The sequence below is a fragment of the Equus caballus genome, chromosome 23 (genome assembly GCF_041296265.1).
Source record: "Equus caballus isolate H_3958 breed thoroughbred chromosome 23, TB-T2T, whole genome shotgun sequence".
Classification (NCBI taxonomy): domain Eukaryota; kingdom Metazoa; phylum Chordata; class Mammalia; order Perissodactyla; family Equidae; genus Equus; species Equus caballus.
This window is the reverse complement of record NC_091706.1, coordinates 58,100,215-58,126,331: the sequence shown is the minus strand read 5'-3', so window position 1 is coordinate 58,126,331 and position 26,117 is coordinate 58,100,215. Positions and strand designations below refer to the sequence as shown.

General features: G+C 42.1%; 1 protein-coding gene across 1 annotated transcript in view; it reads right to left on the bottom strand.

Moving 5' to 3' along the window:
• TEK (TEK receptor tyrosine kinase) overlaps window positions 1-24,242 on the bottom strand; it is a 104,332-nt gene extending 80,090 nt beyond the window's left edge. Inside the window, exon 1 of the mRNA XM_001497116.7 lies at window positions 23,027-24,242. Within this exon, the coding sequence (XP_001497166.2) occupies window positions 23,027-23,078 (52 nt within the window). The 5' untranslated portion in view covers window positions 23,079-24,242. The remainder of the gene's footprint in view (window positions 1-23,026) is intronic.
• Window positions 24,243-26,117: the final 1,875 nt, after the last annotated feature.

The window sequence follows — 26,117 nt, the reverse complement described above, 5'->3', positions numbered from 1 at the left end:
AATGAAAGCATAGTGGTTGTGCACTGTTGTGCTCCAAATCATATCAAATCAAATACACAAAGAAAAAACAGGTAAAAACAAAAAGAACGAGAGGAAATTACCATAGTTTTAGAAGCTAGCATCACATCTCTCCCAAATTTTGACTGATGAAGTAGATTAAAAATCAAACATACAAATTAATAATTATTATAAATAAGTATATATATGTATGTAAATGTATCTTTCAGGCATCTATAACCCTGTACCTTAAAACAAGGCATCCCACTTCTTTTTTTCCCCAATCATCCACGTAGGTTTTACCAAAATTGAGTACACCCAATGGATCAACACATTTAATAGGAGTCAGAATTCAATAGATCAGTGCCTAAAGAAAAATTGTAGATGACAAAACTCCCCTCGACAATCCTTTAAAGCAGCCATAAAGGATAATATGCAACTATATCATTTATCCACAAATGTAACAGCTGGCTTTTCCTCCAGCACTGGAACAGATCACCATGGCTTTGGGTGAGAACCAGAATAAGTAGTTGGCTGGTGTTCAGGAACCAGGCAGCACAAAAAGTATGTACCTCCGAACATTAGTGGTCACAACTGGAGCGTGAGAGGCCACAGAACCAAGCTCAGACTGGGGCACTTGTCCATGAAGTGGAAAAGCAAGCAAAACAACCTGCACTATTTTATATTTGTATATCTTTTAGACCAAGCATATACAGGTGAATTTGCCTGACTTGAATAAGTTTGCTTCGACTCAGAGGTTGTATTCAAAATATTAACAACCTGGGCCAAACAAATAATAATGGACACTGATCTGAGTACCACAGAAGGTTCTGCAAGACCTTGATAGGCCAGGCATTAACCCTTTAGTTATCGAATTGTTGGGCAGTCTGGAAGTCCTAAGGGAGGGACCCAGCCAGCCAAGGTGGCAGGACAAGGGGAGCTTAGGAGAGCCCAGGAGCAGTAATAGACCAAACGGTACAGAATTATTTCACTCTTTTAACCATGAGCACAGATGAACCAGTACAAAACAGCGGAACATCAGCCCTGCTGTAATTCATGCTATCCTACACACACACACACACTCGGCACACAATGCAGTCCAATGAAGGGAAATCGCCCAGGCAGTATTCCCAAACCACAAGAAAACAATCCCACACCACAACGCAATAAATCAAGTTTAACAATACATCATCAAACAAAAAAAAGAAAACCAAATCCTTAAAAATCATAAAGCAGTCTTCCAAACGATTATTAATTCTCAGAAACCATCATAACTAAAATGACAAGATTTCTAGAAAATAAAAGATAAGAATCCTACTTTCCAAACTGCTACAACGAGTCGAAAACTGCTTTCAAAGACAAATTTACAGCCTCAACTACTTTGCTTATTAATGAACATTTAAAAAAACCAAGAACTCTACTCAGGAAACATGTAAAAGAGTAAATAAGACTTAAGAAAGGAAGGGAGAAAGAAAAAATAGAACTAAATAAGGATATTAATAAACTTAAAAATAGAAAAATGAGAATTCCAAGAGCTGGTTCTTGGCGCAAGTAGAATTCACATGAGCAAGCCTTGAAATCTAAAATTAAGAGTGAAACAAGAGGTAAAAGAGCTCCTGTGAAAAGCTGCTTTAAATCATAAAAAATCCCATGTTTAATTCTCAGCTAATAAATTTGAAAATATGTATGAAATGACGTTATTAGGAAATATAAATTCCTAAAGTTAAATTTTAAAAGTACAAAGCCTGAATTATCCCATCAAAAATTCACAGGGCCAGCTGATTTTGCTGATGAGTTTATGTATTACACAAACATTTTTTAAAAGATAGAAACCTACCAATTCTTTTAAGGTAGTATAATCCTATTATCTAACCTAAAATAAATAGCTGAAAAATGAAAACTACTCCTTATCTCACTTATGAAAAAGCAAATTTCCCAAATAAAATATTAGCAAATCAGTTCAGCAGTTTATTAAATGATTCATCTTCTATAAATACTTCTACAGATCATCAGAAGGCAAGAATGGTTTGTATATCACAATTGTATTAATATATCACTTAATACTTAATAGCCCAACATGAAATGTGTAGGACCTATATGAATATATCTATGAAATTTTACCAAAAGATTTAAAGACATGGAGAGATGTTCTGTGTTCTTAAATGAAAACGTAAAGTGTTGGACATTAATTAATTTCCTAAACTAATTCATAAATTTAACATCATCTCAATGGGTGGCACAAAAGTAAGGGGAGAAGAAAAGAGAAAGGCCAAGCAAAATGATGGGTAGCTGAAGGACTTTAAGAAACAGGCACGTCTAATACTCCACTGCCACAATATCAACCCATCTTTGTCTCAACTCATCAGTTAAAGGCATTATACTCACAAATGCATTATCTGTCTGTGGGTCTCTTTGTTCATGACTGCGTCTATGTGTGTGTCTGGCTGTGTGTAGAGGAATTGTTGCCATTCTTAGTTTTAATCGAAGTGAAAGGCTGAGAAGCACGTCTTGGTTGACACGAGGTTAAACAGAGACTGCACGGGCACGAGTGAGCAAGGGAGTGCACGAATTAAATTAGATCAAAACTGGAGCCAGCTCAGTGGAGGAGGTGACCCTGAGAAGGCAACTGCCCTGGGAATTCACGGGGGAAACCTGGCAGAGGGCATTTGAATCCCACAGCAAGAGAGATAAAATTCAGTCTTATCTGGGAAATGTTCACAGTGGTTATCTCTGGATGGTGCTATTGTACACACAGAATAAAAAGATAAACATTTTAAAAATTGAATTCTTTGGAAGAAAAGCAAGCAGCTTGTGCTCTGCACGCCAAGCCTTGGACCTACAGTTGCGCCTTTCGTCGTGACGTGTCTAAACGGTCTTCCTCACCTCCAGCTGCCTTGCGGGGCGCTACGCCTGTCGCAGAACAGATCACATCGCAGTGGAGGGCCAGGAAGCTTAGCCTGGCTGAGCAGCTGAGCCATGCGGTATGTGGTCAGAGCCTGGGGAGTCAACCATCCTAGGTTTGATTCCCAGATGGGCCACGTATTACTTACGTAACACAGGACCATACACAAGGTACTTAGCCTCCTGTGCTTCAGATCAGTCATTTGTAAAATGGAGATGATGATGCTAACCTCTAAGCATTTTGCTGAGGATGGATGAATGTATAGATCTAGGCACATGTGAAAATACCTTTTGTAAATTCTATGAATGATGCGTTAAGAGTGTGTGACAAATAGTGGAATATTCAATAAACGGTAATGATGATGATGGTGACGATGATTTATGATTCCTTGAAGTTGTGAGAGCCATGAAGAGAAAACGGGGTTTGCTCCCTTGCAAAATAGTCACAAAGACCTTCCCAAGGTGTGATCCTGCCTGCAGAGCCCATCACAGGGAAAAGTTAACATTTGCAGTAGCATTTTTATCTTCCATCCTGAGAAAATGAGGTCCAGAGAGCGAGCTAATTATCCAGCACAATAATGGTGCAATAAGACAAGGATCCTTTATAAAATGTATTTTACACCCCTTTTGTTCCTTTTTCCCTTGTAGTAACAGCCCAGAGAAGAAATACAAACAAAGGCAAGAAATGAGCTCAGTTAGCATATATGTTTCCGAAAACTGAGAACCATCTTCCTTGCAAGTCCTGGCGTCCTGGGCTGCATTGCTAAAGCTCTCCTTCTCTTAATCTGTTAGATCTTCACATGGACTTGACTTCTAGTAGGGACCATGAAGTTTTAATTTGTGGTTTCTTTAATGATGAAATCTGACTCCATGTAAGGATGCTACACATTTCTGGTCTAAGGTCACCACTGGAAAACAAGATTTACCATGTGTTCTAGGAACTAAAGTCCCAAATCCCTGGATTCAGAATTCTAAAATATGACTAATCAGCCAGAGTCCTAAGTTTCAAATAGAATTGTTGCTACTTCTAATTTGGGCTCCTCATGGAGTTAAACACTAGGTTAAATTGGCTTTAGTTCTGAGATTATATAATGTAGAACATATTCAAAGAAAGCCAACATTTTGCTCTATTGTGTGTGCTTGATATTAAAACTTGATGGCTGAGGTCTGTGCGGCTGATTTCAAATTTTAATGTTTGAAAGGGAGCAATACTCATATGTCAGCGTAGAAGGAAATAGCTGCCCACATTCAGTAGATTCCCCAAGCTCCTACAGAACTTCAGGTTTTAGGCAGTAAATCTCACTGAGTCAATGAGATGATGGTAACTCTCTAATTTAAGTATACACAATATTAACATGAATACAGCAACAGTTCATTCACCCAAAACTCTGCTTTCTCGCAAATAAGCTTCACCTTGACACTGACAAAAATCAGTGTTAGTAAGTTCATGACTTAAAATGCATCCTCTTTACTTCTAGAAGAGTCTCTCAAACCTTCTATCAACATCTTGCCAGCCTTGATATACAGACATGATTATCAAGATTATCTGGTTTCCAATCTACAGCAAATAGAAGAAATAAATCAGCTTTCCATGCCTCATATTTCAGTTTCAAAACCTGTACTTCTAACCACTATTGGCTCAGCCAATCATTCCTCATACAGAATATCCATCTATCGTTCCCAGCTCCAGGTGGTCTTTGCCAGAGCAAATCCTAACCTTATGTCAGCAGTTTCCCAACGTGCTTTTGTTTAAGCAAAGCCATCCTTTTACTAAATGAAATATTATATGGACTATATTAACTAAATAAAAGTATAGCTGCTCTGGTTGAAGTTGGGGTGAAGCAGGGGTACAGGGCCCAGAGACCGACAGGCATAGACCTCAACCTCCCTCTCACCAGCTGGGGCAGCCACACAAACGCTTCCTGGGAAGCCCCAGAGCTCTAAAAAGCAAATAAGAAAGCCAGTGGCCTACTGTCTGATGGGAGATTTGTAGAAAGATCAGACATGCCCTGGTAATTAGTTTGAATACAAATATGAAAGGGCAGCAATAAGCTCAGGACACGAGCCCCCAGGTTTGAACATGTCATCTGGCCACTGTAATGACAAGTCTTCCCTAGTGGAAGATTGTGGAGGGCAGTGGTGGCCTGCAGTCCTCACCTTACTCAGACTCAGCTCACTGTGGTCTCTAGGGTTCATAAGAAAGACAGCGAAGTGAAGAGCGAAAGAGACAGAGCCAGAAGTACATGACATTTTGAAATATGCCCTCTGACATGAGGCATTCTTGGATATTCCCAACTATTTCATGACCCTAAAAACAAGCCATGACTCTTTCCTTTATTACCAAATAATGTGTATATGACATTCCCACCCCATTTCTGATATTTACCCTCATTCCTCACACTTCCCCGAATCCTCACTCCGTCCCTGAGGGTTAAGTCCAAGTGATGGGAGAGGTCCAGGGATAAGAGGAAAGTATGTGTTTCAGGCATTACTTGATTATAATATGGAAGCACCAGCAGACCTGGATATTAGCTCTGTGACTTCACTTTCCATGGGGTCCCTTCTGGTTTGTGGCCATTGATCCCGTGGTTGAGACCTTTATTTTTCTCTCTCAGCTCCCATCATAAAAGAGAGCGTGCACAACTGGTTTTATGTTTAAAGACTATAATTAACAGATGTTTAAACCAAACAACCAAAACCTGTCTCTCCGTCTCTGTCTTTCTGTCTCTCTGTCTCTGTCCCTCTGTCTGTCTCTCTGTCTCTGTCCCTCTGTCTCTCTCTCTCTCTCTATATATGTGAACATATATATGTTATATGTCTTATATCATTGAGGAGCATGTCTAGTTAACTCTGGTGGCTGGATGTTTTTTAATGTTTTTCTGTGTATCCAAATTTTCCTACATGAACATGAATTATTTTTATACTCAGAAAAATATACATTTTAATGAAGCTAAGCACACAAATGCCATAATTTGAAGAAACTACCCAGAGTTTCAATTTGTATAGTAGTTTTTACTCCTAAACTTTAAAAATCAACTGAATATTGTGAAAAACATTTCTCACTATCTTTCCTGGTCTTATTTCAACAGGCCATCTGAGCGTGCCAATAAGGAGATGTCCAAGGAAGAGATGTCTCTGGATTCTCTTTTTTTCTGCAGTAACACTGCATTAATTAATATCTTGACAGTCATAAACATGTACTCAAAATAGACAGCAGTCCCGATAAATGTGGGTCATTTTATATTTATTTTTATCCTGTTAGGTGACAACAACTTAAGAATTAACAAAACCATCAAAGAGTATCTCTAAAACTAAAAAATAATATACTTAATGGTCTTTTTAGAGCATTCAGAATATAAATTATTTAAAAATATATTTTCTTATTATGAAGTCTTTCTTTAAACATCAAATCAGGCCTACCCAAACACAGTGAGAAGTGAGAAATGCTTAGGAAGGAACATTTTTATTCTTGTTAACATTTTGATGTATATCCTTTATTTTTTTCCCCAGAATATATATAGAGAGAAATTGTAGAAACCAACATATATAGTTTTTTCCTAGGTTAAATCCAAATATAATTTCATATCCTGAACTTTTACTTAATCTTATCATAACATTGTAAATCTTATCATAACATTTTGCTTTGCATTGCCAAATTTCTATCTAAATCTACAGTGTACGAGAGTGAACACTTCACCAACACCAGCTGTGTGTTACTGAGTATTCTCATTTGGTTTTTAATCTTTTCCAGTTTGATACAGAAAAATGGCATCTTATTTTTATTTGATTTTAATCTAGAGGGTGAGCTTTTTCACACATGTTAACCATTTGTGTTTCCTCCTTTCATGAATTATTTGTTCCTCTCTTTTTGCATTGTATTAATTTTTTTCTATCAATTTCAATGAGCTTCTTTCACAAAAATGCTTTAATCTCTCATATACCATATTTATTGCAAGCATTTTTCTCATTTTGTTCTTTGCCTTTTAATTTTGCTTATTGTTGGATTAACAGTTTAAATATTTATGTAACTAAGTATATTGATTTTTATTTTTGTGGTTTCTTCCATTGTTTTTAAACTTAAGAAGTCCTTCTCCATATGAAAAGTCAATAAATATTCACTTCCATCTTCTTCTTTTGATGGCTTGATTTTTTACATTTAATCCACTTGAAATTTACTTTGGTGTGTGGTAACAGATGGGTTTTTTAAACAATTCTTTTTTCCAAACAGAAAATTAATTTTCCCAGAACTTTTATTCCTTTTCCCACTGATTTGTGTCCTTTAGAGGATATTAACATTTTATATAAACTCGGGTCTGGTTCTGGCCTGGCTGGGGCCTGGATCAGGGTCTTTTGAAAATGCAGAAACCCTGGATCATGGGTCCGAGATGAGAAAACACTTATTCGGTCAGGGATAACTGGCAGAGGCAATGAGAGGGAGTGGTAACTCATCTGCAAACTTGGACTTATTTATTGCTTATGCCAAAATACGGAGAAAATAGTTTACTGGGTGAATATTTAGATAAGCCCCTTGGAGTGGGAAATGGAGGGTAGAGGAAAAATTCCAAAAGCCATGCCTGAGTAACAGCCCAGGGCTCTTGCTAAGAGTCTAGAGGAGATGGGGGTGGATAATCGGCTGGCTTTGGTTTTGCAGAGTGGTGTACGCAAAGGGTGAAAGCGGAATTGTCTGGAATAGCAGAGGCAGTGGAAGGAAGGGAGGAGCAACGAGGAGGCTGGAGAGGAACTTAGCGGGAGGAACAGAGAGATGTCCGCTTGAGAATTTATTAAGTTTTGCACACTGTACAACACAAACCATCTTCTCCTTTGACCACAAGAAACCCTTTGTTACATTTGTTTGACGTCTCAGAGTGCTGGGTCTTCCTTCTAAAAGGATGTGGGTGGGAAGAGGCCTGCTACGGGGCAGCCAGTCAAAACTAGGCTACATAGTCCAGTGCTGGAGGCAGAAATCCCATCACCCAGCAGCCCCACTCTGGCCAATCTGGCTGCATCTATCCACTTACCTTCATCCTTCTGTGTTTCCATCCCTACTGTCTGCTCTGTCAGAGAAGTCCTTCTGAGTTTCAGAGTCTGAGTTGTCAGTGGAGGCCGATCGCCCCAGACTGAGTCCATTCCTCTCTCTCTGTTGTGCTCGCCCTGTACTACTACAGAAACTTTATTGCTGCCTGAGATGTTAAGTCATTTGTATGAACAGTCTATCCTCATTATTTGTTGATTCCATACCTGGGAATTTGCCTACGATTTATTTATAACCTCAACATTGATAGTCATTGTGCCTTCTCAGTCATTTGCACACACGTCAGAGCAGGGTAAACCCTGAGTCCTCCCTCACACGCAAATGTTCCCAACCGAGGTGAAGCAGCACCGCCCTGTTCAGCTCTCACACTGTAACCAGTGTCCTTTTTGCGATATATTTACTGCCACTTTTTCACATTTTTGTGCTTTTTCTCAGCAGTTTCACCATTTAAAATGGCTCCCAAGCATAGCGTTGAAGTGCTATCTAATGTTCCTAAGCACAAGAATGCTGGGACAGGCCTTAGGAGAAAATATGTGTGTTAGACAAGCTTTGATCAGGCAGGGGTTATAGTGCTGTTGGACGAATCAGCCACATACATTAAATGATTTGTCTTTAAACAGAAACACACAAAACTGGATTATGTATTGAACAGTTGACAAAAATGTTATGGTTTGCAGGAATCTAACCCTGTTTCGTGGTTTGTAGACCATAACTACTATGAATAATGAGGACCCAATAATATTTATCTGAAACTTACACCCCAACAGCAACTTCCTTAGCAAGGGCTTTATTTTATTCATCTTTATATCTGCTAAGTACCTGGCCCAGTGCCGGGCACAGAATAGAAGCTCAAAGAATATTTATAGAATAGGATGGGCTGGGAAGGAATGAGAGAGGTTGAAATGGGATGGACTGGAATAGAGCAACATTTACACGGATTCTTGGAGACAGGGTGCTCTTAGGGGCAATACTCTAATGGCATAGGGAGACAAGAAATAATAGTGATGGTTAATATTTATTAAGCATTTCTTATGAACCAGCACTTCACTAAGCATGCGATCTGCTTATCTCATGTAACCTTCACAACTTTTTAGTGTGGGTAACCTTACGATCCCCATTCTGTGGGATGGTGAAATGCCTTGTCCAAGGTCACCCAGCCCTCACACTGCTGAATGGGGCTCTAGTCTAGTTTTATTTGCCCCCAGAGTCTGCACTTATAACCCCCAGAATAAGGGTGAAAGGTGGGCTTGGGAGCGGTTATAAGCCATGAGTTCCATCAGAAAGTAAGCTCTACAAGAGGAAAAGAGGCCCTTGAACAGAAGGTAGCCTACGTTACCGGCTCTCCTCAGCCTTAATGGGAAGACACTGATGCAATTAATGGTGATTTTTCTCCCCCTGGCTGGCAACGACACTGCTTTTTGTTGGATTCCAGAAGCAGCTGGCAGAATTCATGTATTACTCATGTTACCATCACACTTTGCTGATGGCTCACGTACTTGAGACTCACTCAGTGGTCAGGGCTCTGTCCAGGCCCTTTCAGAGATTACTACAGGCCTCTGAATGTGGCTGAGCTCCTGCAGCTGCTGTGTGTTTCTGGCTCCAGTTCCACACCTCTTGGCAGATGGTTTGTGTGAAAAGCACTGCTGACTCTGGGTGTGAGATATCCAGGGCAAGGAGGCTGGGACAGCCAGGCAGTGCAAAGCAAGCTGCCAGGGGCCTGGCCGTTAAGCACTTATAAGAGAAAGAAAGGAATTTATAAATGAGTGATTCAGGGGCTCTGCAGAAGGTCACTCCTTTGAGCCCTCCTGCTAGTGGAGGGTGGCTGATGCTGGGCTAATTTGTGAAGTCAACTCTAACCCTCCCATCACCACGCTGGTGGCAAAGACCCCAAATATCCTCCATCATGCATGGATGGTGATGGTTGGGTGGATAAAATTAGTAACCATATTAACATCTGCCTAGTGTTGTCTAAGTCGAAGCATTGTTCTAAGTGGTTTACGTGAACTAACTTATTTAATCCTCCCCCAAGAGGTAAATGCTATCATGATGCTTATTTTACAGACAAAGCCAAGTACTTACACCACAGCACAAAACTAGTAGTGGTTGTAGCAGATCGAATTGTTGGTCTCAACTCTTCAACCTTCCCTGCATCTATACACTCGCTTCAGCCTCATCACGGGCACAGTGTACCTCCCAGCCCTTGGCTGTGGGCATGGCACTTGACTTTGGGATTGACGGTATGCTAGTTCTGAGCCTAGGCCTTAAGAAGCCTCACTCGTTTATTAGTTTCTCCTTAGCCCTCTTGTGTTTCTAACATCACCGTGAGAACAACACACCCTGGGTAATCTGCTGATCCAAGAAGGATGAGATACGTGGGAGCAAAGTCACCAGACAACCCACATCCCTCCAGCAAGAAGCAGAGCTGCCCCAGCTGCTGCAACCTGCCGCAGAACCATCTTCCTGCGTTAAGCATAGATCAGCCACACCTCAAATGACCCAAAGACATGTAGTAATGATAAATGTCATTTTAGCCACTGAGTTGCGGGAGTCATTTGTTACACAGAAATAGCTAACTACTACAATGAGAAAGCTGGAATGCAAGTTCAGGCAGTCTGACTACACAGGACATGCATTAAGCTCTAATCTACCTTGCCTTTCACACTCCCTATTAAAGTGAAGAAGCTTAGTGTCTGCTGAGCTGAGTGAGCTGGAGCAAAGTGCTGAACTCTCTGGGCCTGTGTGGGCAGCTGTCAGACGAGCAGGTTGAATCACATCAGCATTTCACGAAGTGCAGGACATTAGTTCCACATGATACTCAGTTAAAAGGAAGAAAGGACTCTACGCTTCTCTTGGAGTTAGTATTCTCTGGGACCCTTCAGAACACTGGACTAGATAGTCTTTTAAGTCTTTGACAGTTCTAATATTCTGTTATTCTAGAGATCAGTGTGTGGCCCCTCCATGAAAACATCTATCTCCATTACCACATATTTGTGAAACTAAAATAATTCCCTAATTCAGGTCATTTGGGGACCATGTCCAGGGGAAGGGCAGAGTGTCTGTGATGGCAGAGGTCTTTCCCCAGTTCCTTCAAACTTCTGCATATCCTCCTCGCACCCTGAGCCAGTGATGGCAGAGAGGATCTCACCTCTTCTCCTACCAGATCACCCTGCAATCAAGCTTCCAGAAAAGCACATGGAAAGAGGAAGCTGCCAGGACATGGGACATCTCTCAGAGGGAATCTTGGCCTGCCTACTCCACTTCCCTACCTCCCTCTTACTCCTCAACCCTAGCTCTGCCCATCTACTAGAAACGATTTGCATCAGTACCTAATTGCCAAATTCTCCAGTCCCTCTCCTTACCCTGCTCCTGCCTCTGTAATTTTTGGTGTGGTTGAAACTCCCTCCTCCCTTGGCTTGTCTCATTGAATGCTTCAGTTTCCTCTTCCTCTACCCATATCTCCCCTTGATATAGGTGTTCCCAGAACTATCCTGCCATCCTCTTCTTGGGTAATCTCATTCCCTCATAAAGCTTCACCCTACATCCTAACAGCTTCCATAAGTGTCTCTGTCCCTGCCCACTCAGCTGATCTCAAACTAAATTGCCTTCTTCCCAACCCATCTTCCCAGCTTCATCTCCTGCCACCTGCTTCAGTGTAACCTACAGTGTAGCCAACAAGAACCACGGCCCACGTGTTTCTTAAAATTTTTATTCCTCATTTTTCATGCTTTTCCCTCTGCCTAGAATGCGTCAACTTCTCACTTCCACTCCTGATTTTCCACAAAGCATAATTCTACTCATCCTTGTCAAATGTCGCCCTCTTGGTGAAACACCTGTTCTCTTCCAGGATTACTCACTCCAGCTTCCATGCTCCAAACATACATTGTCTGCCTCTATTAGAGCAGAACTTCTCACCCACCAGACTGCAAGCCACTCAAGGTCAGGTCCTTTTCTTAACCATCTTTGTAACTCCCATGCCTAGCAGATTCCCAGGACACAGGAAGGGCTAAGTAAACGTTAGCTTGAATGAAAGAATCTAACTGACCTACCCATTCCTCCACCGGTGGGCATTGCCCACTGGTTTGGTGGCTGATTGCTGGGCCTTTTTGGGGATGCCCAGTATGCCCAAGGGGGAAACAGGTCTTGTTCGTGCTTTATTAACAAATGTCCACTTTCCAGGTTTCTTAGAAGAAGCAAGATTAGAGATGAAGACAGTGTTTTGAGACAGGTTGGTCACCATGAGACTCTCCTTCACTTTGTGCGTGTCACTAGGATAGTATTAATTACATGGCCAAATTACTTTTCTGTTTTTCATTTGTGCATGCACATGTGTGCGTGCGCATGCACACACACATTCACACACACACACAGAGTTCTAAAGAGGATTGGCTAGCTTATTCGATTAGAGCAGTGTCTCCCAAACTGCATTAATTTACACATCCCTTTCATGATTCTTGCTGAGTCTACGTGCTACCTGTACAATTGTTCTATTGACCACTCTCTTTAAATTAACTCAGGTTTTTTTCCTTAGCCTCATATTAAGCTATAATATTCATGAAGTTAAATGATTGATATAATACATATACACACACTTTTGTCTATATATACAGACAAATAAATATTGTAATTAAAAATATTCTTCCAAGCATCACGTAAAATCACCTTTTTGGCCAGGAGTAGTATATATAGCACACTTAGGGAAGAACTAGTTCAGAATATTTAATCCAATGCAAAACCATTTATTAAAGCATTTCTCTGCCAGCCAGGATGCTATGTCCGGTGCTGAGAACATTGAAATGTCAAACACAGTGCATAGCCTAGTGGGCAAAACCAATAAGCAAACTGTTGATTGTAATTTAATGTTCTAAGTCTTATGACAGAGGTAAGCACAAGGCTGCCTGTATCAGACATCTCTTGAGCTCGAATGCATCCTCCCCATCTCGGCTCTGGAAGCAGCTGCTTCTGCCTAGGCCACTTTGGAGCAGGCCTCCACCAGCTTTGAGCAGGTGTAATCTCAAAGTAGCTCCCCCAGGGCCCACGTGAGAATATCTCACTTCCTCCCGTGGGACTTTCTCTGGCACACCAGCGTAGGACACCTGCGGGAATTCACTAGCTGCTTACATCTACATAACCCTTGTGCAAAGGTGGAGGATAGCAATGGATGAATGCCTCCCCTTCTTCCTCGCAGGTGAAGAGTTCTGAGTTTCATTCCATAAGGCTCCTCGGAAGGTCTGGAGCACCAGGCGCCTATTGCAGCAGCCAACATGGTAATGCCTCCTGGCACAGTTCCATTTCCCTAGTCCCTCACTCTTGTTCCCTGAAGTCACTTCCCAAATAATCTACCTGCACATATGCCTTTGCCTCAGGCCATGTTTTTGGTGGAATCCAGGCTAAGGCAGGCCCTAACACATGCAAGGAGGTTAAGGAAGACTTCTTGGAAGAAATGACGCCTGAGATAAACCTTGAAGCATGAATAAGTCAGACGGGTGAAGAAGAGACTGTGAAGAGGCCATTCTTGGTAAAGGCAACAGCAGACACAAAGATGTGGGGGCTTGAAAGTGAAGTTTCAGAAACCACAAAGAGCCTGGTGTAACTGAAATACACTTCCACCATAGCATGAGGGACAGAAAATCGCCAGAGCCTGGGGAAGTGGGCAAAGACTGGCTCCTGAATAGCTGTTGACCACAACTAACTACCGTTACTGCCCTGCTCTTTGATGCTGAAGTGGTAGCAATGAAGTAAAACAGGGGGGTGTTTAAATCAACCCCGGAAGATTAGAAAGTGCTTTCAAAAGGTACTGGACGCAAAGAGGAATGGAGACTAAAAGGAGGAGGAATTAGAGGAAAGACGGTGGTGAAATGAGGACAGAGCTATTCACACACACAGACACACAGACACACACACACACACACAAACACTCCAAGATGGGGCCAAAAATCCAATAATGAGCTTGGTCAGAAGTGAGGCATATTCCACCTGGAAGTGACAATTCCACAGTAAATTGTCAAGAACTAGGAATTAGATTTGGGATAAATGAGATGGGGACCCACAGATGACAAATCATCCTAGAGCCTCTGTTTGGTCAAGACCAAAGAAAAGAGGAAATTAGGGGCTGGCAGGAGAAAAGTAGGGAGAAGCATCTTGCCAGCTGGTAGGGCCACAGGAAAGAATTCTCCCACCTGACACTCCAGATTTTTAGCCAAAGCCCAAGAATGCACAGTTCTAAGCTTTGCTCTCCTTGTCCTTGAGACAAGGTATCAAGGTTGAGTTTCCCCAAAGAAAGCGAGGGAGCTCCATCTGGCCTAGAATATGAATTGCCTGCCCTCATGGATGGAGATGTGTTTTGAAAGGACTGATGTAGGTGACTAAGAGTCCCCAGCTTTGTTTATAAGCAAACAACTAAGATCATCTGATTTTTATCAAGTACTCATCATGTACCAACACTGTGCTAAGTACATTTAAGTAGTATCTCTTAAAATCTTCTCCCAAAACCACATGAGTAAGTACTGTTATCAGCCTCATTTTCTAGGAACAAACCTGAGATGACCATGCAACACTAGTTAGAACACAGCACAGCGAAGTGTTTGAAAGAGCTAAGGTTTTGGGTGCAGGTCATTCTCAGTTTACCTTTTGTCTCCAGCGCTTCCCATTGAGACAATGTGGTCACTCAGGACCATTCACTTTCAAGAGACAGAAACCAACTCAAAACAGCACAAGCAAATAAAAGTAACTGGTTCCCATAACTGGAAGGGGCAGATGGGTCCCTGACCTAAAACCACTGGACCCAGGGCTCAAATAAAATCAGAGTGCCTGTCTTAGTTCTGTTTTCTCTGTTATTGTTTTCATTCTCTTCTACCAAAGACATGCTTCCATCAAGTGCCCAGGGAAGCTGGTAGCTCCATGTGTACAGTGTCCTCACTGAAAAAAGAGAATATCTTGCTCATAAATGCCCAGAGAAAGAATCTAACTGGCCCTTTTGGGTCATGCATCCTCCAACTGAACGAACTGTTCTAGTCAGATGGACAGTATACTCTGAGATCAGTGATAGTCCCATCAGAATCACATGGAGGGAAAGCATGGCAGCTCTTGAAAATTAGGGATGTTAGACAGTCCAAAATAATGGATATCCACTACATTTTAACCTTGGGCAGGTCACTTAACCTTCGTGAGTCCCAGTTTTGCCATCTATTAAAAAAATGAATAATACCTATTGTGCAAGGTTGTGAGATATTAAAAATCATATTAGGGGCCAGCCCAGTGGCATAGTGGTTAAGTTTGTGCACACCACTTTGGGAGCCCGGGATTCACAGGTTTGGATCCTAGGTGTTCACCTGCACACCACTCATCAGGCCATGCTGTGGTGGCATCCCACAGGCATAATAGAAAAAGGCTGGCACAGGAGTTAGCTGAATGACAGTCTTCCTCAAGCAAAAAGAAGAGGATTGACAATGGACATTACCTCAGGGCCAATCTTCCTCACCAAAAAAATGAAAAAATTAAATACTTGCCAATAGAGGCATTCAATCTGTGGTAGTCATTTTTGTTATTACTGGTACTGTTATTGTTTTGTGGTTGTTTTTGACACAGGGATCGGAATCTGAATCCCATCCCAGATTCCCAGATGTCTAAAGCACTCCTGTCCCCAGGGTGGAGTCACCTTTGGCTCTGCAGCCAGACGCCTTGCACAACTCAGACCCTGTGTGCCAAGGTTAAGCTGGTTCACCGTCTGACGGCCGCAGAGCAGTGAGTGCCTCCCCAGGCCCAGCAATGTCAATACTGCCTTCCTGACTCCGCCTATTGTATCTGGAGGAAAGTGGCTGAGCATTGTCTTCCAGCACTCCCCCCAGGAAGCATGATATCACCCTCTAACAAAAGCGGGAAAGCTGACAGATCTGCTGAGATGGGTGTGACCACCACACACACCTCACTGGTCAAGCCCTAGGCAAGGGGCTGTGACAAGCAGAGAGCAAACAGCAGCCGCCCATGATGCCCCTCAACTGGCTGCCTGATGGGCACCTTTGGCTTGTCTTTCTTACACCCACACCATGTTAGACACGGAACCACCAGGCAGTGGGAATGCACTCCCTCTAATCAACAGATGTGTCGAAGAGTCGAGACTCTGTCCATCCGGCAGATCCACGTTTCCACACCTGCCCCTGCAGCTATGGGAAGGGACAGGGGGAGAAGGATGGTCAGATTCCTGAAGAGACAAAAGGAGGCAGTGGGGGAGGGATGGAGAGGGAAGTAGGCATGGCTCAATCTAAAAAACATTCTGCACGTGTGATGTGAGTTAAGGAATATCTGGCCAGACTGGTGGGAACTGGGTTATCTGTTTCAAATTCCAGCAAGAAGAGAGGCAGCTTTAGACATTCCTCTCCCTGAAGGCTGGGAGTGGTGCCGGCTGCTCCTCCCACATCCCTTCCAGCTCTGGTGCAGTAATGCCATCAGTGCAGCTGGCTCTCCGTAAAACAACACACCTGTAGTCTGGTGTCCCCACTCCAGGCCCAGACGCTGTCACTTTGCTGGCCCCATCTTACTGCCCCCTTCGGAAACTCTCTCCTTCCTTAGCTACCACAACACCAATTCTCTAAAATCCCAGGAAAGGAGTCCGGGTTTGCTTCACCTGTTAACTCCCTGACTGCTTCTTCACAGAACCCACGGCTGTCTCCTCTTTCTCTTCCCTTCACTTAAATCTTGGTATGCACCCATGCCCATGGCTTCACTTACCATAAACCATAATTTCTGTGTCTCAATTCCATGCTCAATCCTCTTCTTCTGAGCTTCAGACCCAGAGAGTCAAATTTTGCTAAATATCCACCTTTATGTGAAAATTCAAAATCAACATGTACAAAATAATTATTTGCTCCAACCCAGCCCATCTCCAACAAGTCCTGCGGCCATGCTTCCCAGCACACTGAGCGGCACAGCTATTGCCCAAAACAGAACCTTGGAGCAATGCTCATTCTCCCCCCTTCTCTCAACTTCCCACATGCAACCAATCACCACCCGGACAGTTTCACCTCCTATACTCTCAATCGCTCTCTTCATCCCCTTCTTCAATCCGCCACTTCATGGAGTCCTTCCTGCCTGGAGCATTGCGAAGCCAAATTGTTCCAGGCTTACAGTCTCTGCCACGTCAATCCATCCCCTACACTATTATCAGAGTGAATTTTCCAAGGCATAAATCAGATATGATAGAACAAACACCATACAAAATTTCAACAGAATGAGGGACAAGCTACTTAAAATGGCCCACGAGGCCCTTTCCGATCTGACGCCAACGTTAGTCCTCCACCTCCGCCCTGCATTCCAGTCTTCCTTGACTTCCTCGAGCTTGCCCCGCTATTTCACACCCCCTGCTCCCTCAAATGGAAAGCTCTTTTCTCCCTTTTCCCTTTTCATCCTTTTAGTTTTAAAATCATTCAGCTATGAGTAACTCATAACTATAATTGGCCATAATTTTGGTAATATTCATGACTATTTAGGAGTTCTTGCAAAGTGAGGAAAATCTACCCTACAGATTGTTTTCAAATATTATTAATTTTATTCATACTAAGTTTAGCAATTAATGAAGCTGACATTATATGTTTTTAGACATTTAATTATTATGTTTAATTTAGATTTTAACGTTTCATATTTTATTATTGGAGCCAATAAGAATTTTTGTAGCTCTTGAAAAACCAGATTTTGTACATACCCTAATATAGCAGTTATCACAGTATCTTATAATTCATCTGCTATAGTCATCTTTCCTACTAAAATGTGAGTTTAGCAAAGGCAAAAAAGTGACTCAGCCTTTTTTGCATTCCTGGTGTCCAGTACAGTACATAGCACAAAGTAAGTCCTCAATATGTGTTCATTGATTGAAATTAGAGTTGAGTAAATGAATCAATGAATGAATGAATGAATGATAGGCAGGTAACAACTCAATAAATGTGTAGTGAGTAAAAAGTATGCATCTCTTTTGGGTAATATTCAACAATTGTACAATACCTAATATTAGATAAAGGACTGGTTAAACCCACTTTCATGAGTGTATCTTTTACATTTCATACCTAAGGGAAGAAGGGGGTTTTCTTTTGGCCTTATTTACATCAAATATTTAACATAAACCAACCTTTTAAGATATGAGTGAATAGTACCTGCAATGTTTATGAAATTGATTTATTATTATTTTTATTATTATCATTATTATTACTTCAACATGGCTAAAACTCTTTCCACACAATTCCTCTTTCTTTCAGGTCTGCTGTGGCATCTCAATGGCTTCTTACAATGGAATATTAAATTTCATTCAATAAACATTACTGAACATTAAATACATGCACTATGGAGAATAAAAAAGAAATAATATCTCTTGTCAAAATGTTAGAGGCTAATTGAGCTAAATCTATGTGCCCAAAGCTCAAAGACACAGCCTGTGTAGAAGGGAACTCAGAATTAGGGGAATAACATCATGAGCAAGAGCTGGCCTAGGCAAGTTGAGTTGAATTGTGTTTGCAGAGTGGACCTGGACAATGTCATTTCCAAACGGATGGAACAGTGTGAACAAGAGCCAAGAGGAAAGAATGCATAGATTGTGGAGATGGACCTGGTTGAAGTAGAAGGGCCATGAGCAGGGATAAATGGAGAGGTGAGGGGAGGCACTCGTTAGCGGGCCAAGCAGGCTGGCTGGCCAAGTGGTAAGTGACCAGCACAAAATTTGAGGAACTGGATTATGGGGAGGTCTTTTAGAAGGAGACTGCTTCTGTGAGTGGTAAGTGACTCCCCTACGTCCTAGGAAACATTAGACCAGTCTTGAACTAGCCCAGTGGTCCTCACAACAACACACCTCTTTTGATTACACCAGCTTCATTTAAGAGAGTTCTTACTGGTGAAGCACTTTACATGCACTATCACACTTGATGCTTATAACAACTCTGGGAAATAGGCATTCTCATCCATAAAAGATGAGAAAACTGCGACAGAGAAATCAAATAACTTGCCCATGGTCATCCAATTCAAGCTTAACCCCAGGTCTGTGACTTCACAATCCACACCCTTCACTTCTTCTCCTGCCTTCTTGATTAGCCCTACCTCGGTCCCACAGAGCAGTGGCTTCAAAAGAGTCATCATAGCACACGCACATGTGCTTTTTTTTCTCATAAGGCATGTTGATTGAGTTAAAATTCAGTGTAAATTGACCACGCTAGGGTCCACATTCAGGAAACACACCAGTTTGATTTCGCTGGGCAAAGATCTTTGCGACTTTTCTGAACCCTTATCCACCTGCCAAGTGATCACTGAGAAGCCACAAAAAGACAGTGAAATGAAAAGGATGTGAAAGGGAGTAACCGTCACACTCCACATCCTCTTTTCACATCCCTAATAGATGATCACCCGACCTTTGCCTGAACTCTCCTCCTAGTGGAGGTGATGGTTCAATTTCTAGAAGGTTCCCATCAGTAAAGCCAAACTGTCTTTGTACAACTCCTTCCATCCCCAGATCCTAGATCTGGCAAAATCGAATGTCAATGAAGGATGTCTTCTATATGGAAACCCTTAAAAACACTGCTCTTCATTTCTTTTCTGCTAGCTAAATATTCCCATATGACATGGTTTCTAAAGCACCTACCTTCCTCTTTGCCTACTCCACTTGCTGCCAAATTTCTCAAGTGTCTTAAGTGTTTAATGGATATGCTTTGAGGGTCAGCCCAGTGGCACAGTGGTTAAGTACGCACGTTCCATTTCTCGGCAGCCCAGGGTTCGCCGGTTCAGATCCTATGTGCGGACATGGCACCTCTTGGCAAAAGCCATGCTGTGGCAGGTGTCCCATGTATAAAGTAGAGGAAGATGGGCATGGCTGTTAGTTCAGGGCGTCTTGCTTAGCAAAAAGAGGAGGATTGGCAGTAGTTAACTCAGGGCTAATCTTCCTCAAAATAAAAAAGGTAGTAATGGATATGCTTTGAGCAGTAGTGTGAACTGAAGTGACTGCCATTTCTAACTTGGACCTTATGTTTCTACAAATGCAAACTATTACAACTTATTTTACATTTTCAGCAAGCACAGTATGTGTTGGCTCTCATGAATTTTGTGTATCACCAAAACTCGAGTGTCATTCACTATAACTTGCAACAAACCTAGGTCTCACTTTGAACATACAAAATTCATTTATTGAACCCAAATGCACAACTTGATGTTTACCTATTATGAAGTGGTATTTTTGGGTTTGGTCCCACCCTTCCAGCCTAGAGACATCTACTTAAATCCTGATTCTGTGCTCTAACCAATATGCCATCTACAGGGAATAAGTAAGTGACACAATCACATACATATCTTCTTAGGGGTAGAGCCCCAGTGGACAAATTGATAATGTCTGAAGAATTTGGAGCCCACCCCTCTGAATCCCCCAGAGGACACAGCATGGCCTTCTGAGACGGACTTGGAAGAGTCCTTCCCTCCTGGAGGGATGTCTTAGAAGAATTAGACCTTACAGGAAGCTCTCCAAGGGTAGGGCTGAAAGGGAAATGCTGAGACTTCCCAACAAAGACAATGCTTAGAAGGGAGCATCCATGAAGAAAGAAAACTCCTCCCTCTGAGAATAATTCCTAGGTGTGTCTCTGATCCCAGCTTCTAGACCTCCACCCTTGATTACTCAGACTTGATACTGGCCTTCCAAGACCAGCTCTAACGGGGAGGTTCCATCTGGGACCACTTCCCTGATCTTATAACCGAATTGCCTCTGCCACTCAAACAAGCTATCCACTCTCTCTGAATCCAGGTTGTTACTTAAAATGTCAAATAAGACAGGAAAGAAGGCATGCTACTAGAGACTTCCCACCAGATCACGGTGATCACATAGGACATACGATGATAAAGCAGAAAGAGCGATTTGTTTCATTTTGTTCTTCTGTACATATGACCCTTTAGAGAAAGAAGCCTGGTTTGGTGAGGATGCGGGAGTAGGGAAAAGCTAGTGTGTTTATTAGAACTTGTTAATAAGCTGAAATTGGCCACAATTCTCAGTTGGATGAGAATGTGCCAGAATCCAGGTGGGTTTAGGGGGAAGGCTTCTGAAAACTACATACCTCCTCCAACTCTCTTATGGGTCAGCATCTGCCACCATGATTGAGACAAATGTGATATATTTTTTCAGTTCTATTTGTTCTGAAAAAAGGAATGAGAACCCACAGGACTAGAGAGATAAACCCATAAGCCATAAGTCCCTTGCCCCACTGCTGTAGTCCACCGGTGGAGTCTGGTGTGAGGAATGGGTTCCTATGCCTGTGGACACGGTCATGCCGGATTCTTGTTATTGCAATTGCCAAGCCTTGGATATTCATGTTCATAGAGGCTTAGACCAGGGATGTAAGGTAGGATTCAACACAACAGACCTGCCCCAGAAACAACCTTGTTAGTGTCACCCTTCCTTTTCAATAGGAGCATGAAGCCCTCTCCTTGGGCCTCTGCCTGCTGAAGTCAGTGCTGTGTTTTCAGGGATCTAAGGTCTAGACACGGAGAAATTATTGTGGCCACAAAACTTTTTTGTTTGATTATATGACAGCTCTTCTGAGCCTATATTGCAAAGTACCATAACATAGTCACTCTGAGGAAAAGAAGTGAATTAAAACTTGTGTGTGTGTTTCTGTGTGTATGTGTTTTATTTAACCTAAAAAGTATCTCAGAGCGACTGTAGACTGTTGGGCTTTGCATTACTGCAAGCCCTGGTGTAGAATCAGTTCCAGATTTCACGTCACTGATACATACGTCACACAGAAAAGAACCAAACCCAACATAGAATTGTGATAATTATTTGGTTTAAAGGTACATATTATTGGAGAAATCAACATTTCTACGTTAACATAGACAACTTCTATATAAATATTGAAACCATCTCAGATAATCTTTCACTTTCAGCAATTTGTATTATACATCATTAGTCTTAAAAATATTATTAAATCCTCAATATAATTGGTTGTTGAAAACAAACTGAAGAGCTATAAACAAGTTACTTTACATGAAATTCTCTTAGCTTATTGGATTTAGTTTTTGAATATTTAATAATATTTCAAAGATATGGAAAAATATAAAAATAATATAGCAGATATTTATGTATATTTGGCTCAAATTCTAATAATATAATAGAGCCGGCACCATTAAGTTCAGTAAAGTTTCCCAAGTTCACTTCCCATATCAATTCTATTTTCAGTACAATAATTAGAACGCTTTCAAAGTGAAGGGGAGAGATTGATGGCGATCATGGCTGTGGTTTGCGCTTCAGGTTTTGATAACCCTTTCAGCCAGTGTCCCATAGGGTGAATGAACGACAGAAATATGCCACTATCTAGGGAACCTGAGCAACAGACGCGCTAAATCTGAAAACATTCAGGCCAACCGGTCCTTAACTCCACAACAGGTTTCGATACTCTCCTGCGCCCAGGGGTCTCGGTGACTGCCTAAACTTTCGTTTCATTGGGCAATGAAGACTTTATGAATTACCATATGCCAAATATTTTTTAAAAACACAATAAAAATTATATAGCGCTAATCTCTCTGACCCCCAACTACAAGAAAAAACAAAAAGCTTAGCATTTGACTGCTTTGACTCAAATAGCATGCCGATATGAAATCTTGATAGAAAAGGATTTTTGTTCTCATTTAAAAATGACAATCTGTACTCTGCCTGAAGTGGGTCCCCATAATTCTCAGTATGAATTTCATTTTATAAAAATTACTGAAGGTTTTCTTTGGAGCAGGTAAAGCCAAGTTTCTTCTTCTTTTTTTTTTTTTCTTACATAAGGAAACAATCACAATTAAGGAGCAATAAAATAAAGTACCACAGTAGCATGTTTCTTCAAACAAAGTGACCTAATCAGCCCTCAGGGTCTGTGGCAACACAGGGGGCAATTACCCAGAAGAGAAACTCTAGAAAAATTACTTCACGCCACCGGGACTTTGCATTTCAATCCTTACGTATATTAAATGGAGAGTCCCAGAGAAGTTGCCCCTATGTCACAGCTGCCCCTTATTAACCAGCACTAAGAGTTGGTAAGAGAGCCCAAAAGCACCAACTCGGTTTAAAACAAAAAACTAAATTAAAAAAATAAGGCCAAACCTTACCAGAAAGGAGCAAGCTGACTCCGTAGAGAACTAAGCCAGCTAAAGAGTCCATGCTTCCCCAGATCTCTCCATCCAGGTTCTGCAGATGTGCATGAGGTCCCAAGGATCCTTTCAAACACCCAGAGCTTTCTGACTTTCCATTCGCGTGTTCTACTAGGTCTTGTTTACAAGTCAGAGGCAAGAAGGAGCAGCACAGAAGCAGGCTGTAACAGTCTCATTTCTGTCTGAGCACAGGGAGTTTTAAGTTCCTTTTTCCTGTTTCCTTTGTAGATTAGGATGGGAAAGGCTGTATCTTAAAGGCATTTGGTATCAGCAGAGCTGGGGGCACCGTGAGCCCTATCCATCTTGCAATTCATCAAAACACTTATCTATTGCTGTTGCTTCTGCTGCTGCTTTTGCTGCTGCGGTTGTAGGGGTAGAGGAATTTTTGTTGGAAGTGTGGGTCCTGGTCAGCATTTTCAGAAACAATAGGGGTATCCTCTCGTGGGCGGGAACGGAGAATAACAAGCCCTCCACCTATGTATGGTATGCGATGATGGCCCCTCTCAGCCTTCTAACGGCTCTCCTGGGTCCCCTTGGGAGGCCTGACAGAGGGGGCTTTAGGGTGTGGGAGTAGTTTTTGCTTTTGTTTTCTCATTTTAACCACATGGTTTGAATTGGGAAAAGAAGTTTTCGTGTGAGGAGAAAACACAACCCACAAGGCAATTAATTTAGGTAATTACCGGTGAGGTCAACACTCAATGTGGCCACAGAGACCAGAGTCCAAAATTGTTAGTCTGTTTTCTTTCACACAGATGGTTTATTTGTTGGCCAAGAGCCCAAAGATATCCATGCTACTGGCTATTGCTTTAGTTTTTATTAACAATTCATCTGAAGGTGATCTAATCTCTTAAAGAATTTGGCATAGAAATCAGCAAGGAGAGGGATTTTGTGGTTATTAGCCAAGGGTGTTTCAGAAGCAAATTATATCCAAAACTTTTTAAAATAACCTATGTAAAAACCAAATATAAGTGATTGGATTGGGATAAAAATATTATTCATAAGAGCAGAGAGAGGCCGAAAGGAAGATAGCTATCGGAGTCACCTTACCTAAAATGAGAGAAGACACCCCAAATTTCTCCAGATGGCAATTTCTCCATAACACAAACTATGACCTTAGAATAGAGTCCATACTCTGTCCATCACCCTGCCCTCATACTTGAGGAAAGAACCGTCTACTCCTCCTTTTCCTACTCACCACAGGAAAAGGCAGAGGCTGCTAGTCTTGCCTAATTTCTGTCCCAGGTTTTAGCACATCAGCGATGACCTTGAGAACCAACTGATGTTTCCAGTCTGCTGGGGTGAAGAAGCTCAGGCTCTGTTTGCAAGCAGACCTGGATTCAAATACGGGCTTGGCCACATATATGAGACAGGTTACTTAACGTCTTTGAGCCTCAGTTTTTAACAGCTGTAAAATGGCAATAATATGGCCATCATGGGGATTTTTGAGAGGATTAGATGAGGTTTAAAAATACGTAAAAACATCTGGCACTGTGCCTAATTCACAGACGGCTTTCGTGAAATGTTAACATACTCATTTCCTTTTGTCTTTCCATTCTGTCTCTGATTTCAGTCCCAGAGTTTCCACTAGAAAGCCATTCTCTATTCCCACAGGATGGCTTTAAGTTTGGCCTTGTGAACAACCATTCCAGGAGTCAGGGATTCTGGGTTGTAGTCCCAGCTCTGCTGTGATTGGCCTATGAGGCCCTGGACAAGTCATTTCCCATCTCCAGGCTTCAGTTTCCTCAGTGTAAAATGAAGGATTTAAACTGGATGTGACTAACTTCCCTTCTGATTGTAACACCTCCTAAGTCGGAATGACTACATTGTCCTACTCTCAGCATCCCCAAGTTGATTTCCAGGTCCCTTCATCCAGGCAGTTCCAAGAAGATACTAGCTTTGTATTTCTGTCACTGTGAAAGCCTGAGAGGGTCACAGATGTGCCCTATTTTAAGAACATGGTGGCTGAGACTTTGGGAGGTCCACTGGCCCCAGGCCATATGGAGCAGCAGTGGAAGGCTTTGGAAATAAACAAACTCTAGGGCACCTGCCTCCCCAGGCACAGCTTCCTCTGTTCGTGCTTGATGGCCACACAAGGAAGTTGTCATTGCTCACAGTCCCACCTGCTGGCTAGTTCTTTCTTGGAGGCTGAAGGTGTTACTACCTTGCTTCCTTTTCTGGGCTGCCTCCCTCTTATCCAGAAAAGTGGTTCAGTTTCATCTTTCCCCCATTATCTGGAATGATCTATCCTTACCCAGAATTGTTAGTCATGTTCTTCCTCTCTCCATTATCCAGAAAGAGTGACTCTGTTTCATTCTTCTCTCTGTAATCCAGAAATATTGTTCAGTTAATTTATTTCTCCATTATCCAAAGAGCTATGCAGTTTAATCTCCTCTTCCAGGACCAGGATCCAGAAAGATTATTCTATTTAATTCTTTCCACTGTTATCCATTTAGTAAATACTGCTGGATTTCCCGAGCCTATGACTATACAGCTAGTCAAAAGGCTGAGCACCTTTTCTCTGGGATGTCTAAATCTTTAGTACGTAAATTCCAGGTAAAGTGAAGATACCTTGTGGACAAAAGTATCCAGACATGCTCTGCTCCAGCTTTCTGCTCCATGGATTTTAGAACATGGAGAACCAATCAAGGAACAATGACACGAGCCTTCGCCATGCACTGTGGGGCCAATAGGTCAGCAGAGCTGACTGGCACCAGGTTGGGAAGTTGCAAAACTGGATGGTATGCCAGGATTTCCAAGGGAAGGGAGAGGCCACATCCATATCTGGACAGGACTTTCCCCAATACATAACGTATTAAGGAAATACCACACAGTTGGACATGGCCACAACCCCTCTCTAGAAAGCTGGCTGTGGCCATCATCAGGGCATCTCCATTCCCTGAAGAGCCATGTTGGGGACCAGCTGGATCCGCTCTCTACCCTCAGCTGCTCCATCCACCTGGAATGGTTGAAATGCTCTTTCTATCGTTCACTGACTAACTGCTAGTTAGGTTCCAGGTCTCAGTCTGAAAGGTCATCCCTGACTGTTCAA